Source organism: Pipistrellus hanaki (genome assembly GCF_964339955.1).
Source record: "Pipistrellus hanaki genome assembly, chromosome: 3".
Taxonomy (NCBI): Eukaryota; Metazoa; Chordata; class Mammalia; order Chiroptera; family Vespertilionidae; genus Pipistrellus; species Pipistrellus hanaki.
Window position 1 is genome coordinate 151,585,764 of NC_140505.1, and position 19,364 is coordinate 151,605,127.

At 39.3% G+C, this 19,364-nt stretch overlaps 2 protein-coding genes and 1 pseudogene across 4 annotated transcripts in view; 1 reads left to right on the plus strand and 2 right to left on the minus strand.

The window, feature by feature from the left end:
- Positions 1-9,788, minus strand: part of REDIC1 (regulator of DNA class I crossover intermediates 1) — a gene marked incomplete at both ends in the record, with an annotated part of 42,425 nt that extends 32,637 nt beyond the window's left edge. The window contains one exon of the mRNA XM_084878276.1: positions 9,766-9,788. Coding sequence (XP_084734402.1) covers positions 9,766-9,788 — 23 coding nt within the window. The remainder of the gene's footprint in view (positions 1-9,765) is intronic.
- LOC311620327 (small ribosomal subunit protein eS7-like) lies at positions 673-1,135 on the minus strand (annotated as a pseudogene). The gene has a single exon. The product of its transcript is annotated as a small ribosomal subunit protein eS7-like (transcript).
- Positions 9,789-16,922: 7,134 nt separating the features above from the next.
- ABCD2 (ATP binding cassette subfamily D member 2) overlaps positions 16,923-19,364 on the plus strand; it is a 52,020-nt gene continuing 49,578 nt past the window's right edge. Inside the window, exon 1 of one of the 2 annotated variants that reach the window (XM_084877875.1) lies at positions 16,923-18,071. In XM_084877875.1, the coding sequence (XP_084734001.1) occupies positions 17,136-18,071 (936 nt within the window). In that variant the 5' untranslated portion in view covers positions 16,923-17,135. The remainder of the gene's footprint in view (positions 18,072-19,364) is intronic. The other variant, XM_084877876.1, reaches the window with a different exon arrangement.

Sequence of the window (19,364 nt, forward strand, 5' to 3'; positions counted from 1 at the left end):
ATTCAAGACCAACTGCTAGATCAGCCTACTAGTCTCTATTCTATACCACAGTGAAAGTGAAAAGGAATCCTGACTTGTTGGTCAAAGGTAATTTTTTAAACAGAACATTTTCAATTATTATTAAGGCAACCAATACTAAGTCGTACTATACTATTATGTCTAAATATTTTTATTGAATATAATCACTCTCAATTACCTGCACTACAAATGGAGACAACATCAGTTAAAATTAAATTAGTTACAAGAAGTTGGAAGCATTTTTGGCTAATTTAAACAGAAAATAAATGTACTAAAAGAAAATTGGGCCCTAGCTGGTTTGGCTCAGCAGATAGAGCATCAGGGAATTCAAAATTAACATACCTTCCCTGGCAACATTGGTTATCACTGTCCCTGAAAATGCAATCCTGTTCCAGCTCCTGCAACTGCCTGCAACTACAAAAGATGCTCTGCAGCAGCTATTTCTTTGGGTCACTAACTTCCTTGTATGTGATTGAGAGAGAAAGACAAAGTGTGTGTGTGTGTGTGTGTGTGTGTGTGTGTGTGTGTGTGTGAGAGAGACAGAGAGAGAGAGAGAGAGAGAGAGAGAGAGAGAGAGAGAGAGAGAGAGAGAGAGAGAAAGAGAGAGGGATTTTATGTAGTCATTTGTTTACAACTAAAACTCAACTCAGGGAATTAAAAATTAACATCATTGCCCATGAGCTTCTTACACCAGAAAAAGTTTTAACCTTGTGTTTCACGTTGTTCTCCTGGGCTTTACACATATGAACCTTTATGTGACAACTGCCATCCAGTTTCATGTGGGTTCTCTTGCCCACAATTTCACTTTGGAAAACCAACTCCTTTTGGATGGTGTTGCATGCAGCTGTCAGAGTGCAGCTCTTGGGATGTTTTTGCTTATATTGTGTAAGGCTTTTTGGAGTTGGCTTAGACAGAATTCTCCTCTGTGCAATAAAGACCTGCTTCCTACTGAACTTTTTCTCCAATTCGCATAGTAGCCAGACTTGGATTTTTCTGGAAATATTTCAGTTTGGAACAGGAACAAAATATGTAATAGCTTTCCAACTGCCATCACGTTCAATTTCCTTGGCAGCTGTCATATTCAGCTCTTGAAGCTGGCCTTGAGGTCCGAGTTCATGCCTGGGTGACGGAGCCTCTATAAAATCCAGGTTGGCGAACCTGTGGAGATTTAGGGGAGGGGCACACTGGAGAGACCACGGAAGTTCCATATACTTTCCCCATACCTTGCCGTATGTTTCTCTTCCAACTGGCTGTTCCCAAGTTATACCCTTTTAAAATAAATCTGTAACCTAGTAAGTAAAATGTTTCTTTGAGTTCTGTGGAACTCCTCTAATAAATTAATTCAACTCAAGGAGGGGGCCATGGAATCTCCAATCAATAGCTGGTTGGTCAGAAGCACAGGTGACATTTTGGAATTGCAATTGGTGACTGAAGTTGGGGGCAGGGAGAGGGTAGGTTAAGAGAGTCTGACAGAACTGAGCCCTCAACCTGTGGAAAATAACACTACTTCCAGTAGATACTGTCAGAATTGAGGTGAATTGTAGGATAACAAGCTGGAGTTGAAGAATTGCTTGTGAGGAAAAAATTACATACATCAGAATGGCAATCAGAATCATCCAGATATAAAATCAATATAGAAACATTGGATGGACTTAATATACATTTACAGAACATTTCATACAACAGCATTATAAATACATGTCATTCTCCAAGATGGATCATATATGAATCCACAAAACAAGTCTCAATACATTTAAGAAGACTGAAATCATATTGAACATTTTTTCAATTACAACAGTATAAAACTAGAAATCAATTATAAGAAGAAAACTGGAAAATAATACATTTACTAGTATATGGAGACTAAATAACATGCACCAATGGGTAAATAAATAAATAAATAAAACAAATAAAACGAATACCTTGAGATAAATGAAAACAGAAACACACATATAAAAACTTATGGGATACAGTAATTCTAAGATAAAAGACTCTAGCAATACTAGTAAATGACTATACTAAGAAAAAAATTTCAAATAAACAATCTAAGTTTACACCTCAAAGAACCAGAAAAAGAACTAAGCCCACAGTTATCAGAAGCACAGCTATCATATATCAAAAGGGAAACAAATAAAGTAGAGAGAAAAAAAGACAATAGAAAAGATCAATGAAACTACGATTTGGCTTTTTGAAAAGATAAATAAAACTAACAAGCTGTTAGCTAAACTTATAAGAGAAAAAGATGACTCGAATTTAAAATTAAAGATGAGACATTAGTATTGATATCATACAAATAAAAAAGATCAAAATAGGTCTGGCCAGTGTGGTTCAGTGGTTGAGTGTCAACCAGGACGTCAAGGTTTGATACCCAGTCAGGGCACATACTGGGGTTGCAGGCTCAATCCCTGAGGAGGCAGCTGATCAATGATTCTCTCTCATCATTGATGTTTCTATCTCTCCCTCTCCTTTCTTTTCTGAAATCAATAATCAGAAGAGACAGTTGTGAAAAATTATAGGCCACAAACTGAACAAATGGATAATTTCTTGAAACTTACAATCTCTCAAAACTGAATTATGAAGAAACTAGAGGCCTGGTGCACAGATTCATGCACTGGTGGGGTCCCCTGGCCTGCCCTATGGGGATCAGGCTAAAACCAGCTCTCTGACATCCCGAGAGGTACCAGATTGAGAGGGTGCAGGCCATGCCGAGGGACCCTACTAGTGCACGATCAGGACAGGGAGGGACCAAAGGAGGACTCCAGGGCATGTCCAGCCCATCTCACCCAATCCCAATCGGCTAACCTACCACTAAGTCAGGTACAAGGGCCTCCTCTCAGTGCTTTCATTCAACATCATAAGTAAGTCCTAGCCAATACAATTAGGCAAGAAAAAGAATTAAAGGTATCCAAAACAGAAAGAAACAAGTAGGATCATCTTTAATTGCAGATAACTTGACATTATATATAGAAAACCCTAAAGACACCGTCAAAAGTTAAATAAAATCAGTAAAGTTGCAGGATACAAAATCAACATATAATAATCACTTGTGTTTAATACACTAACAATCAGAAAGAGAAATTAAGAAATAATCACATTTACAATTGCAGCAAAAAAAAGTAAATTTCAGCAAAGAGAATAATGTACTTAAGAATAAATTTAATGAAGCAGATTAAATATCTGTTACTAAAAACTATAAGACATTGATAAAATTGGAAACAAATAAATAATAAATGGAAAGATATTTCATGATCATGCATTAGAATAATTAATATTGTTAAAATGCCCATACTACTCAAAGCAATCTGCAGATTCAACTTAATCTCTATGAGAATTCCAATGGCATTTTTTTCCACAGAAACACCATTCTCTAACATTTTAGCTAGCAGACTTATTAAGATTCAGGACAGTAACTAGCCTAGAAAAAAGTTCGTACATTGGCTTCCCACAAAACTAAAAAAGGTCTACCTGATGTGTTAGGAATAGTAATGATATATGCTAGGACAATATGGCTTTTAAATAAATTCTTTTAATATAAGAAAAGAGTTTTTAAAGATGTATGGATTACAAAAGGTGAAGTATTCAGGAAAAACACTCAAATCACTAAGGCAGAAAATCCATCTAATACTCAGAATTCAAAGCCTAATTAAAATAAGTTTTGACAGACTGAATTCTCAGTATTTTCACACCAAAAAAAAAACCCACAATGATTTACTGTTACAGGCTGTAAAGATAAACATGAGCAGCCCTTTCCTGAGTCCCACAGTGGAAGGTTTTAGAATGTTAATGAAACTCCAATATAAATGTATTTTCAGGCTACAATTAAATTTTTTAAACTTTATTTACAATAATTTAACTCATTAAAAGCTTCAAAAGCTGAAGGTTTTTTCACTCCATTTATGGGGTACTTTGAATAACAATTTCCAATTGGTTTTGAACAAAATGTCAACAAAATTTGGAAAATCTGATTAAAAATAGATTCAGTAACAATATAGGACACACAGATTTATAGAGTAATTTGTCAAAGACTCAAATGTTTGTAAAATTTAATTAATGAAAGCCAAAGAGAGAGGAAGCTTATGATGACGTGCCCAAGTATTCCTTTTGTATTCAAAATTAATACTATCTCAAAAACATTATAATTCAGTTACATTATTGTGGATATGTAAAACTATTTAAAATTTTGACAATCTCAGCTTCTGTTTGTAAAATATTAAGCTTCTTTGGATGCAATTATGATATAATATGTATGTAATTCACAACCAATCCCAAGTCCATCATGGCAACATAGGTTGCATACTTTAGTAATAATCCTATTTTGTCCAATATGCTATGATTCACCAAATTTGTATTCATATTATCATTGCAGATATACTTTTATCTTCAATGTTCTGTTGCATGTGTCAAATTATCAATATTATCTGTAGCAATAATATCCTTAGAATAACTACTATATCTGAAAGTAAATGATAATGCTTTTACAATAGACTTGTGTTTTCAGACTGTCATGTGGTCGATGACTTAAGGATGGGAGATGCTAAATGTTGGCAAACGTTTTATGCACAAATTATAGATTCATTATCAAGTTCACTGAAAAACAGAATATTAGTACTTTATCAGTAAGCATTAAATTTCATTTATTTGAGCTCCTTGCTGCCAAAAAGATAAAAACGAATTCCCAAACAACAACAAAAAGTTGTTGACAAAACCACTGTAGTAACAACTTTCCTACTACTCTGTGTATACTGTCTGACAGGACTGGTTACTATTAGCCTCCATTTCTTGCAAATGTTTCATGTACGCCAAATCTAAAATGTCCCATGCTTCCTAATGACCTACCCCCATGCATGCTGGTTATACAAATCTCAGACTTTAGCTTGCAATAATACAAGTGGACTACAGAGATATTTCTTCCACAGTACCCACTGATTTAGTTGTCCCAAAGGGCTCATGTCCCAGCAAACTTTATCAGCAAGTGCCCTTCGCACTGTCTTTAAAAGGAGCTATTCGTTATTTCCCACCTGGAAAGTGTCAAGGATATCACTGGATGTTTTGGATTTAACCACATTTTAAAATGAGAACTCTTCACTTACACCCAAGGCTCATGCACTAATTCAGACCATAGCAAAGGTTAAAACAAAAATGTATGTTCACTGAATATACCTGGGCTCATTTAAATAGAACTATTAATGGTAGTTAGTATTTAAAAAAAAATTCCAAGACAAATGCTAACCTGAGCATGTCACTAGGAGCACAGGCATAAACTATGAGTATCCCAGGCAAACTAGGATGATGTTCACTGTGAATTTATCCTCATTTAACAGATGAAGAAGAGATACATAAAGACAGAGGCTAATTTGCTGTGCAAAGAATCCTATCTAATAAAAGAGTAATATGCAAATTAACCACCATTCCGCTATACCCACAAGCCATGCCCATAAGCCAATCAGAGTGAGTATGCAAATTAGCCCCAACCAAGATGGCTGTGGCCAAAAAGAGGAGGAGGGAGGCTTGGGTTTCCCTGGAAATGGAGGAAGCCAAGCTGTCCACACATCCTGGAGGGCCCAGGCCTCCATTCAAGGGTACAAAGTTTCAATTATAAAAGGTAAATAAATTCCAACAGAAATGGCTGCCACCACTGAGCGAGCAAGAGGCTTGGCTCTGCTCCAGGCTACAAAGTTTCAATTGTAGAAGATAACTAAATTCCAGATACCAGGGCCTGCTCTTGGGTTGCCAGGGAGTGTGCCTGGCCTGCAAACCACCAAAGGCCCCTCACCCAGGCCACCCCATGCCCCAAGGGAACCCCCACCCTGATCCGGGACACCCTTCAGGGCAAACCAGCTGGCCCCCACCCATGCACCAGGCCTCTATCCTATCTAATAAAAGAGTAATATGCAGATGGACCGTCACTCCAACACACAATATGGCTGCCCCCATGTGGTCAAAGATCCAGCCTCTATGTGGGCACAAGATGGCCACCATAAGATGGCCAGCAGGGGAGGGAAGTTGGGAGGCACCAGGCCTACAAGGGAGGGCAGTTGTGGGCGATCAACCCTGCAGGGGAGGGCAGTTAGGGGTGACCAGGTTGACAGAGGAGAGCAGTTGGGGGGCAAACATGCTGGCAGGGGAGCAGTTAGACATCATCAAGCTGGCATGGGAGTTGTTAGGGGGTGATCAGACTGACAGGCAGAAGTGGTTAGGGGCAATCAGGAAGGCAGGCAGGTGAGCAGTTGGGAGCCAGCAGTTATGGATTGTGAGAGGGATGTATGACTGCCTCCAGGGGTCCCAGATTGGAGAAGGTGCTGGCTGGGCTGAGGAACACCCCTCCCCCTCACAATGCACGAATTTTGTGCACCAGACCTCTAGTTTATTATAAAACTAATTATGCTTCGGTTTCAGACTCTACATTTATATATGCCCCTTACAAATTCTATACCTACGGTAATTTTGTAGTCAATATTTTGCATTTTTCCCCATAAAAAGTGCTCCTCATAACCAATTTAATAATTAACCCAACTTCAGATAGCATAGAATACTTAAAAGGTGAGTTAGAACTGATATTGATTTAATTTGGAGAATATATAGTTTTACCAGAAAATCAAAACATAACATTATCCCTCCACCCTGGCAGAATCCTAACTGGTGTCACTATTTTGAAGTTTTTGCCTGCTACATTCCAACCTACATACCAGTAACATCACAGTCATAAAATACTACCTCATGTTACTTCCAAATTTGAATGACTCCTTAACAAATAACAGATTAAATTTCAACTTCTCTGTGTGGCTTTAACCTCACCATCAAGCAGATAGATACACATATTGTAAAATATTTAAATATAATCTTATCTCCAACCATTTATGTAATGTTTATTTTCTTCTTTCAACTTTGTTTTATTCTTGTTTCTGATTTTCCAAACACTCAGCTAAAACTAAACTATATTCTATTACTCTTTTAAGAAATGTTCATTTAAAAAAAAAAAAAGATTATTTTATTGATTTTCAGAGAGGAAGGGAGAGGGAGACAGAGAACCATCAATTGACTGCCTCCTGCATGCCCCCTATTGGAGATATAATCCAAAACCCAGACATGTGCCTTGACCAGGTATCCAACCAGCAACCTTTCAGTGCACCAGACAACACCCAACTGAATGAGCACACTGGCCAGGGACTATGTTCTACTATTGTTCACAATATCTATTTTTCAAATAATGTATTTTTGGCTCCCAATCTTAAACATTCTCAAACTTATTAGCATGTCATATTCCCTTCCACCCACCCAATCAACATTAATCTCTCAGAAGAAACTAAATTTCAATTACTTCGTAACCTCACCTAGCAAAGTAATTGATATATAGCACACAAAAATATTTGGCACAAACATTATAGGCCTGCATTTACAAATGTAAACCCCTCCGTCACCTAAATTTAAACAGGATATTATCTGTCTTTCTTATGACATTGGTTGCATTCATCATCCAAGTTTTAAAAATAAATTTAACTAAATTTTTAAAAAAAAAACACCTCTTCTTATACTGCATGTGTAGTGCTGTATTTATAGACCTATAGTAGATCTCATTCTGAATAGCATAATGTGGCTCAAAGACTGGTTATAATATATTTTTAGAATCTCCTTCCTCTCCTCTCTTCCAACCACCTTCCTGTCTGAAATGGCTATGAATTTGGTGAAGTAAGTCAGTGTTAAGTCAAGGAAAATAAAAGAATATTTTCCAAATTAAAAAAAAAATCAGTGCTTATGCCTGTGCTTTCTCAAATTTACACTTCAATCTGATAATAGGTTATCAGTGATGACTTGTGAAAAGTACGAAACAATAATTAAAGTGTCTAGGTCAGCCAAAATTGGTTTAGCTCAGTGGATAGAACAATGTCCTGTGGACTAAAGGGTCCCAGGTCTGACTATGGTCAAGGGCACATGTCCGGGTTGTGGGCTCAATACCCAGTGTGGGGCATGCAAGAGGCAGCCGATCAATGAGTCTCTCTCATTGATGTTTCTATCTCTCTCCATCTCTGAAATAAATATATCTATGTCAATGATTCCCAGACAAGTAAAAATAATTTTTTTAATTGGTAAGATTGACAAACGATTGATATTTTAATTTTGTTTAGAAAGGACTAAAAAGGGGGAGGGACATTTAAAATTTTTTTAAGAATATGCTTTTAGAACAAAGAAAGGACAGATCATTAAATTGAAAAACCTAATATTATTACTGATTAGTAAGTTTCAGGGACAGTAGATTGGAAACCATAGATACAGAAATTTGTTTCAGCAGAGACCAAACCTCTTTACCCTAAATAAGAATTTCTTTGAAATGAAATGCTATATTTTGCAAACATGTCTACAAACCATAACACTAAAGTCAAACCACTTTAAGTAATTTAAAGAGGAAATTACTTGCTTACTCCCTTAGCCACCTGCCTTACACACACACACACACACACACACACACACACACACACACTCTCTCTCTCTCTATGTATGACTGTTATTTTTTTTATTAATATATTTTATTGATTTTTTACAGGGAGGAAGGGAGAGAGCTAGAGAGCTAGAAACGTCGATGAGAGAGAAACATCGACCAGCTGCCTCTTGCACACCCCCTACTGGGGATGTGCCCGCAACCAACGTACATGCCCCTGACTGGAATCGAACTTGGGACCTTTCAGTCCGCAGACCGACGCTCTATCCACTGAGCCAAACCGGTTTCGGCAACTTTATGTATGACTGTTAAGAGTCCCTAAACTGAAAAGCAGGGAAGAAGTTTTTTATGCCAAGTTTGACAATTTCAACTATTAAGAACCTGTTTCATTGCTCCTCTGTGGTACTACTTCTGAGCAATATTTTTTCAAGGCTTAATGTAATTTCCTGTTTCTCAGTCCTCTAAATACACACAGCCCTTTATTTGTACCACCTTCACCATATTCCTATCTCTATATAGCATAGTGGTTAAGCACATTGTTATCAAATCCTAACTCTGCCACTGATTAAACTGGTGACCTTGGGCAAGTCACTTAACTCTGTGGCGCTTCCGTTTCCCCATCAGTAAAATGGAGATAACATTTTTACATATCTCAGAGGGTTCTTGTGAAGAGTAAATGAGCAAGCCCTAGCTGGTTTGGCTCAAAGCATAAAGCATCAGCCTGCGGTCTGAAGGATCCCACGTTTGATTCCTGCCAAGAGAACATGCCTGGGTTGCAGGCTCAGTCCCCAGTAAGCCTCTTGCAAGTTATTAGAGTAAATACTATTCCCTTTACCTCCTAAAAAACAAACAAACAAACAAACACACACAAAACCTAATTTGGATTTATGCCCCCAATAATGAATTTAAGGGCAGCAAGGAAAAGCCTCTTTGGTAATACTTCCAATTTCACGCGAACACTCACAGGAACGCCTCCCGGGAGAGGGGCAGGCTGGGAAGCAGGCAGACGAGGGCGCAGGTGCCCAGCGGCCTCATTAGAGGCGGAGGACGCGGAGTGGGAAGAGCCTCGCCCACGCGGGCCCCACAGCTGAAGCCCGTGGGGAGACTGGGGGGAGAAGCGGAGATGCTTTTGGTTTACGAAGAGGCTTGGCGCTAGGGTTTCCCGGTTCAGATAATGATTACAAGACCCACTCCTAGCAGGTTCTCTCCGGCTAAGGCCATGTCCACCCTCGGGGCCTAGGAAAGGGGAATTTATGGGATGAAACGTCCAGGGAGTCAAGAACTACAATCTTGAGACCAGCAGTAAAACTCACCGGGACCCCCCGACCCAGTTCATCTTCCCAAAACTTCAGAGTCGCAGACGTGGAGCTGCGCTGAGCCGCAGTGTTTTAGGCTTTAGCGGCTCCGTGGAGTACCCAGGCCTAAGGCTCCACCACTTCACAGCCTCTGCGGCCCCGGTGGGCTCCTGTCTGGGCTCCCGACAGCCTCTGCGGTCCCAATGGGCTCGTCCCTGCCTCCCGTCAGCCTCTGCGGCCCAGGTAGGCTCCTTCGTGATCTCCCAACAGCCTCTGCGGCCCCAATGGGCGCTTCCTGGCCTCCCGACTGCCTCTGCAGTCCAGGTAGGTTCTGCCTTGGCCTCCCGACAGCCTCTGCGGCTCCAGTGGGCGCTTTCTGGCCTCCCGACAGCCTCTGCGGCTCCAGTGGGCGCTTCCTGGCCTCCCGTCAGCCTCTGCGGCCCAGGTAGGCTCCTTCGTGATCTCCCAATAGCCTCTGCGGCCCCAGTGGACTCTTCCTGGCCTCCCAACAGCCTCTGTGGCCCCAGTGGACTCCTCCTTGGCCTCCCGGCAGCCTCTGCGGCCCAGGTATGGTCCCTCGCAGCCTGCGGACAGAGACCCTGGCTTGTAGGGCCAGAAGGAACCCTGTGGGAAAGCAGTCAGCCGCTTAAAGGAGGAGCACAACAGTTTTAACTCTCAGGCCAAGAAGCCTAAGTAAATGAACTCTCGGGCTGTGGCCGCAGGTTAATGTTTCAAACCACCTACACCATAATTTTATTTAGTTCTTTTCTGATGGGACTTAGGGGATAAAAAGAGGGCAAGGACAAAGCTATAGATCCCTAGCCCTAAAGATGATGTTTTCATTCCCACTTATCACTCTGTATCCAAAGCCTTTACATATCTTTCACGTGCAGTATTAATAATCAGTAAACATTTTGCTTATTAGAAATGTTGCCCTGCAGTAATTTACTCTTCTGAATATTTTGTGAGTTTCTCAGCTTGATCGAAACATGATTTAGCTGTAAAGGCCCAAAGACAAACTCCTTACCGAAGGATAAATATCTCAAAACAAAAATTGGATTTTACTGTTCATTTCTGTGTTGTTTGTATGTTCTCAAAAAATGTTTATCTTACAAGCTGTTGTATAATAATTTTGGTTTGAAACTAGAACTATTTTGTTGCAAATAAATGCACAAAGTACTTTTTCCCCCTCGTTATTATAATTGTTTTCTAGATTTTAAACCTGGGAAACATCTTATAATTTCAAATAAATACATTTTCAGTTAAGTCATTGGGAAATAGTCCCCAAAATAGGAGTATGTCCCAGTGTAGACATCATGTTGAATGATATAAATTCTGATTTTTATAACAGAAATTTACTGAAGTACATCATTGGTTTGACCAGTAAATGCAGCATTTCAGAACAAATTAGTTTTAGTCATGGAATAGCTGCTCATTTTTCAGTAATTAAAACATCCAGTCAAGGCAGAACAATGTCTACTTTCAATATTTTAAAACAGATACAAACTAACATAATTAATTAGAAGGGGAAAACAATTTGCTAAAGGATTATTTCTTCTCTATATTTTATGTGAAGGGACATAAAGGAGAGTCTGAAAATTTGTTGAGAAAGTCAAGAACTGAGAGCTGGATAGACCTATCTTTCTCCCCAATTAGACTAACTAGAGTCACAGGGAGGCAGTGGAAGTGGTGAATGAGGTGAAGGAAATAATAATCTACGAAACATATCTTTACAAGATATTTACTGTTTTTTCCTTTATAGAAAATACATTTCCTTATGAACTAGTCATTAGGTAGTTATTTGTAACAGCTGAAATGTTGACCTATGATCTCATCTTTAATGATGTTTATGCCTCACAGGAATAAGGCTAGCACAGTAGTCCAGCAAACTCATTAGTTAACAGAGCCAAATATCAATAGTACAATGATTGAAATTTCTTTTGAGAGCCAAATTTTTTAAACTTTATATAGATAGGTACATTGTTATTAACTTAATTAGGATATTCCTAAGCTGGCATTTGCTAAAAACTCAAGGGACCAAAGATCTGCATGTGGCTCGAGAGCCGCAGTTTGCTGACCACTGGGCTAGCATATTTAGGGGACTGGGGGGGTGGAGGTGGTGAAAGGATTAAGAAGTACAAAATAGCAGTTATGACCCAGCCAGTGTAGCTCAGTGGTTGAGCATTGACCTATGAACCACATGGTTTAATTCCCAGTCAGGTCAGGACACATGGATTTGTGGGCTCAATCCCTGATGGGGGTGTGGGGGTGCATGCTGGAGGCAGCCAATCAATGATTCTCTGTCATCATCAATGTTCCTATCTCTCTCTCCCTCTCCCTTCCTCTCTGAAATCAATTATATATATATATATATATATATATATATATATATATCCACTATATATATATATGTGTGTGTGTGTGTGTGTGTGTATATATATATATATATATATATATATATATATATATATATTTTTTTTTTTTTTAATGAGCAGTTATGAAAGTCATGGGAATGTAAAGTGCAGCACAGGGAATATAGTCAATAATATTGTAATAGCTACGTATAGTGCCAGGTATGTACTGGAAATATCAGGAGGAGCATCTTTTAAACTATATGACTGTCTAATCACTATGCTGTACACCGGAAACTAATGCAAAATAATGATGGATGTAAACTGTAATTTAAAAAATAAAATTTACCTCTGGCTGGTGTGGCTCAGTGGTTGAGCATTGTCCTGTGCATCAAATGTTCAATTCCCAGTCCAGGTATGTGGGAGAGGCCACCAATCAATGTTTCCCTCTCTCACTCCCCCTCCCTTTTTCTCTAAAAATCAGTAAGACATATTTTTAAAAAAGAAAGTAAAGTAAAATTTACATTAAAAAAATAAAAGGAGGTATTTTGGTTGTGGGAAAAGGGAAGGCTGGCATAACTGATAGATAATGAATCAAACACTGTCCTATTTTAGGGTGAGGAGGGCAATTAGGTAATCTCTTGGTTCAGGAAATACAATAGTTCAAGAAAGGAATACAGCATAGATAAAATACCACTTAGTATTTGTTGAGAAACAAATCCATCCAAAATGTTAAACCTTAATTTATCATATATATATATGATAAACACACACACACACACACACACACACACACACACAGTATAATCCCACTCTTACATGGATATTGGTAGAGTCCACTTTGACACTGATATTGAGAAACTCGTGCTTGAGAACAGAGTAATTTGATACTTATTGCTTTTCTTTTCATTTTTAAGATACTTTTCTTAGACTATTTCTCCCCTTTTAAAAAAAATGTAATATTTTCCCACATAAACACATGTAAAGTTGAGAAACGAGTGAAAATTAGGCTGAACTATGTATACTACCGTAGAGTAAGTTATCTTTTTTTTTTTTTTAACCTTTTTCTCATATAGTTTGGAATTCACGTTCTCTTTGCTTTAATAACATACTGCTGGTAGAAAAAAAAAAAAAAAGTAAAGTACCTTGACATTCTTAGTTTCTTAAATGGCATATATTTTCAATTGGAAATACCTATGTAGTTTCCTCTTATCTCAAATTCTTCCACTGCCTTCCCGGAAGGCTGGAGCCCAGTCCCAGATACCAGAATCCACCCTGACTGGGTAGAGTGGGAGTGCAACTTAAATGGTTATAATGTCTCAATATCAAGTCAAATCTCACACTGACTTTTTCCCCAGTTTCAATAACTGGCCTTCAACCTACCACAATTCTGGAACCAAATTCCCATCTTGATTATTTTCCTCATACCTAATTGTTCTTTCTAACAAGTCTTTCATTCTACACATTAAAAGCTTGTTCCTGTACCCCAGCCTCATTATCAGTTGGCAAGTTAACCTACCTACAACTAATTGGGTACCTGTTTGGATCTGTAATGTTATTTGCTTCTAGATTTCTCACTACCCTGCTCCTCCCCTGATATGGCTGTCTTATGCCAGTGATGCAAGCCACTTGTCTTGACTGCCAGCTGCTTTCTGACCCATGTGCCTCCCTGTGTACCATGTCCTACCTGGCTGAACATCCTCCAATCACCCCTAGTTAAGTTTACCTTAGCCCTCTGCCTGTCCTATTACAGTCACGAAATGTAACTTAAAGAATTAAAATTTATCCTATCTAAGAAAAGAGTAATATGCAAATTGACCGTCACTCCAATACACAGAATGGCGGCCCCATGTGGTCAAAGATGGCTGCCCCATGGGGACATAAGATGGCCACCACAAGATGGCCAGCAGGGGATGGCAGTTGGGAGGGACCAGGCCTGCAAGGGAGGGCAGTTAGGGATGACTGGGACAGCAGAGAAGGGAAGTTTGGGGCGACCAGGTCTTCAAGGATGGGCAGTTGGGGGGGGGGGGATCTAGGCCTGCAGAGGAGAGCAGTTGGGGATTACCAGGCCTGCAGGGGAGGGTATTTAGGGGTGACCAGGCCTGTAGGGGAGGGCAGTTAGGGTGACCAGGCCTGCAGGGGAGGGCAGTTAGGGACAATCAGGCTGGCAGGGGAGCAGTTAGGCATCAATTAGACTGGCAGGCAGAAGTGGTTAGGGGCAATCAGGATGGCAGGCAGGTGAGCAGTTGGGAGCCAGCAGTTTTGGATTGTGAGAGGAATATCAGACTGCCCGTTTAGGCCTGATCCTACGGAAATCCCTCAAGGAATCCCAGATTGGAGAGGGTGCAGGCTGGGCTGAGGGGCACACAACCCCATGCACAAATTTCATGCATCGGGCCTCTAGTATAAGTATAAGGCAGCCTGATTTTGACACCTGAAAAGCATAAAATTAGGGATATAAGATTTTGAAATAAACTACTATGATCTCTACATATAACTTAGAAAGTCTTAATGATATGACAGATTGTGCTGCTTAATATGGCCAGCTAACAAAGACTTGTGTGACTTTGCTCCTCATGGATTAGTAAATTTGCTGAGTTGAAAAGAGATCTGTGATGATTCTTGGAATTAATATAGATATTTTAGAAAGGAGGAGTTTTAAAAGTTTAGGACTATCACAACTCATAGAAGTGAAGATGGTTCTATATTCATAGTAAACTGAATGATGAAGTTCACCCAACATTGACACAGGCTTTATATGCCAGCTCAGAGTTTTTCAATCTTCTGATGAAGACCGGACAGACAGTAAATGTTTTAGACTCTGTTTCATTGACCCAACTCTGCCACTGTGGCTTAAAAGTCATACACAATAAGCAAATAAATTCCTGTAGCTGTGCTACAATAAAACTTTATTTATGAACATTGAAATAAAAATTTTATACAATTTTCATGTCACAAAATAGTCTTCTTTTGATGTATTTTCAACCACTTTAAAATGTAAAAACCACTCTTAACTCAAGGGTCATCTAAAAAACAGATGGTGGGCCAAATTTGGCCCACCTGCTTAGGTTGTAATTGCCATCTTCTGTTCTAGTTTAATGCATATCTCCACAGGCTACCAACATGTATGTTGTATGTGGGCGGTTGAGGTAAGAAAGCTAATTTTTCACATAGTCAAGAATATACTCTTCCTTATTTTTTTAAAATATTTTTTATTGATTTTTCGCAGAGAGGAAGAGAGAGGGATAGAGAGCTAGAAACATCGATGAGGGAGAATCGTCGATCAGCTGCCTCTTGCACACCCCCTTCTGGGGATGTGCCCGCAACCAAGGTACATGCCCTTGACTGCAATCGAACCCGGGACCTTTCAGTCCGCAGGCCGACGCTCTATCCACTGAGCCAAACCAGTCCCGGCACTCTTCCTTATTTTTTTGAAAAAGCTTTTATTAATATATTTCGTTAAGTATGCAGAGTTTTGCTTGATTAGTTAGCAGTTTAAGTCCTCCATTAGGGAAATAGAGAATTTTTTTAATACTCTTGGTTTTTATCAAATAACTAAAATGTAGATGGGGCCGGGACCGGTTTGGCTCAGTGGATAGAGCATCAGCCTGAGGACTGAAGGGTCCCGGGTTTGATTCCGGGCAAGGGCATGTACCTTGGTTGCGGGCACATCCCCAGTAGGGGGTGTGCAAGAGGCAACTGATCGATGATTCTTTCTCGTCGATGTTTCTAACTCTCTGTCCCTCTCTCTTCCTCTCTGTGAAAAATCAATAAAAAATAAATTAAAAAAAAATAAAATAAAAATAAAATGTAGATGGGAAGTAGCCAATGGATTATCTCTAAGCCTAAACAAGACAAGCAAAAGCTTGGGAAAGAGAAAGAACTCTTGAAAAATGAAGTAAAGTCTTGAAGAAGCTATTTCTAACTAACTGTCCTGCTCTGATTGGGTTCCCAAATGGTTAACATTTGATTATAGAGTCACAGTACCTCCAAGTAACAAGGGGCATGAGGGAGTAGTAGAAGTGAAACATTGCTCTCATTTATTTAGTAGCCACCTTGTAAATAAATACCAGTGCATCGGAGCTCCATTGCTAAAAATAGCAGTCGTGGAGCTGGAAGACTTTTATTATGAGGACAAGTAAGCATAGGGATGGAAGTATAGCAGATCATTAATTTCTATAATAGAGAAGATTTCTTTTTACTTACAAGTAATACCCTCGATTACAACTTGTCTGGTAGGTTCTGGGTCTTCATATAAAATCATAGACAGAAAAAAAAAATTAAATGGATGGGGACAGGATCGCAGAACAGGTCCAATTATTTTTTCCCCCCAGTGCCCTCCTGACTTGTTACTGTCTTCTCTACCCCTTTCAGATTCATGTCACAGCCTTCTTATATCCATTTTATCCTGTCCCTCCTTCCTCAACTCTCTGGCTTCTTCTCCTTTCCATCCCGTTTTATAGCTTTTGGGAATCTCCCTTTCTTTTTTGCTCTTCCCCTTGTGGCATCTACTAAAACCTTAGCGAAGCGATGTATGTTCTGAAACTTCCGTGGGTTTCTAAGTGACGCGGAGCATGCTCAGTGGCCAGGGCAGGTTTTGTTGCCAGCTGCTGCCCTGATTCGACCTCTCCAAAAATAGACATTTAACTAGCTGAACTCCAGTTTAGGGATGTAATTCATTTTGCTCTCTCCTCATTTTAAAGGTTCAAAGGGAAGCAGGGAGGATTCCAAGGTCCCACCGCCCTCCCAGCCAATGAGGGGTCTGAGAGGGAGGAGCGTGGGGCGGCTCTGTGCAGCTTGAGCTTCTGAGCAAATCATCCCAGTAGATGCAGTGGAAACTGAGCTCGGGTGCATCTGTCACAGCAGAGCAAAATTAAAACAAAACAAAACCAAAAAAAAAAAAAAAAAGGCAGAGAAGAACAGAAACACCGCAGAGGATGGAATGCTGTAGAACTTTCTGAAATATTTGCTGGGGATCCCCGCGGAGCATGATCTTTTAAACTCTCCTCTTTGAAGCTGGTTTAGGTAACTGGGAAAATGATACATATGCTAAATGCAGCAGCGGATCGAGTGAAATGGACCAGATCCGGTGCTGCTAAAAGGGCTGCCTGCCTGGTGGCTGCCGCATATGCAATGAAAACCCTCTATCCCATCATTAGCAAGCAATTAAAGCAAACTGGCCACAGGAAGAAAAAAGAAGCCTGCGGGGCTGCAGAGGACAGAGAAACACTGCATTGCACCGAGATTACTCGTAAAAAACCTTCACCCGGAGTGAATGCAGATTTTTTCAAACAGCTCCTAGAACTTCGGAAAATCCTCTTTCCAAAACTTGTGACCACTGAGACGGGATGGCTCTGCCTCCACTCGGTGGCTCTCATCTCAAGAACCTTTCTGTCTATCTATGTGGCTGGTCTGGATGGGAAAATTGTAAAAAGCATTGTGGAAAAGAAGCCTCGGACTTTCACCATCAAACTGATCAAGTGGCTTCTGATTGCCATCCCCGCCACCTTTGTCAACAGTGCAATAAGGTACCTGGAATGCAAACTGGCTTTGGCCTTCAGAACTCGCCTAGTAGACCATGCCTATGAGACCTATTTTGCAAATCAGACTTATTATAAAGTGATCAATATGGATGGGAGGCTGGCAAACCCTGACCAGTCTCTTACTGAAGATATTATGATGTTCTCCCAGTCTGTGGCTCACTTGTATTCCAATCTGACCAAACCTATTTTAGATGTAATTCTGACCTCTTACACCCTCATCCAGACTGCTACATCAAGAGGTGCAAGCCCAGTGGGACCCACCCTTTTAGCAGGGCTTGTGGTATATGCCACTGCTAAAGTGTTGAAAGCCTGCTCTCCCAAGTTTGGTAAATTGGTGGCCGAAGAAGCTCATAGAAAAGGCTATTTACGGTATGTGCACTCCAGAATTATAGCCAATGTTGAAGAAATTGCCTTTTACAGAGGACATAAGGTAAGAGAACTTAAGGTGATGGGTGAAATGTGAGCGTGTTCAAGCTGCCACTTCAGTGCTAGATACCATCTGTTGTACTATTGATGGACCCACTTTAGCGTTTTAGATTCCTGTAACATCTTAAACCTTCATTAAAATACATGCCTCATTACCCTGTTTAATGACAAGCTGTTAAAAAAATTATAGAGTGCAAACTTTTCTAAAGTTTCATGAGAATAAAATAGTCAGCGCTGCAGAAAATAGTTTGCTTCACCCCTCTTACTCAAGCATGCTCAGAATTATCTCGAAAGCATTTTCTTAAAACTTAAATCCTCAGTTAGTTGGTGGCTCTACAGAATCAGAAGAAAATATATGTTTAGAAACTAAGTGAACACATTTCTATTGAGATGGAAAATTGAGGGTGGTATTTAGTTGTTGTGTATCAGGGTGGGGGTGGGGAGAACATGCTTTCATATAAAAAACAAGTTTGATAGTTTTGCATGTCTGGTCAGTGATGGACTGTCCTAAGTCTTAAGAAATTCAGAAAAGTGTGTCACACCAATGCTTTTCCATTATTTTTGGTACCATATTTTGACACAAATAAAAAGAGGCAGTGAAATGAAATGTCTAACTTTGATAGAAAAACTAAGATTAGAAATGAGTAGGAGAAAAGGAGTTCCAGAGTGTTATTTTAATATTGGAGATTTTCCACCTTAAGCATATTCCTAAAATAGTTAGCCTAATTACCTAAAATTGCAGTGCATGTCAGTAACTTCATAATATTAAATATGGAAGAAATTTTAAGGTGATGTATCTGAAATCCTAATACAAATGACTGGCAAATAAAATATTAAGGTATTCTAAAGTTGAAATGGTATTTTAATTACCAGGCAGAATTATTTAAGTTTTGAAGCATCATCAATTTTCAAAAAAAAAAAAAATTATAGCAGTATCAATCTGAAGAAGAAACTTTAAAGAACTTCTACTCCCACTTGAAATTGTCCTCATATGTTGTATTAATCATATTGATGTGTCAGTCTTCTTGACTCATTGAATTCAATGATGTAAATTATATCATGCTCTAGACTTCTTGAATTTAAGATAAAATCCATTAAATTAAGTTAATTCAAAACTGGAGTCTAATTACACATATATGCATCATGTACTTATTTTCAGATAGTTTGGCATAATCAAGAAGGATAAGGTTCTAACTTTGTTTATTCATGTCTTACAAAATATTTGGTTTAAATTTCTCATACATATAATTTTTAAATTATGCTGATAAATCACTTATATATATTTTACACTTACATA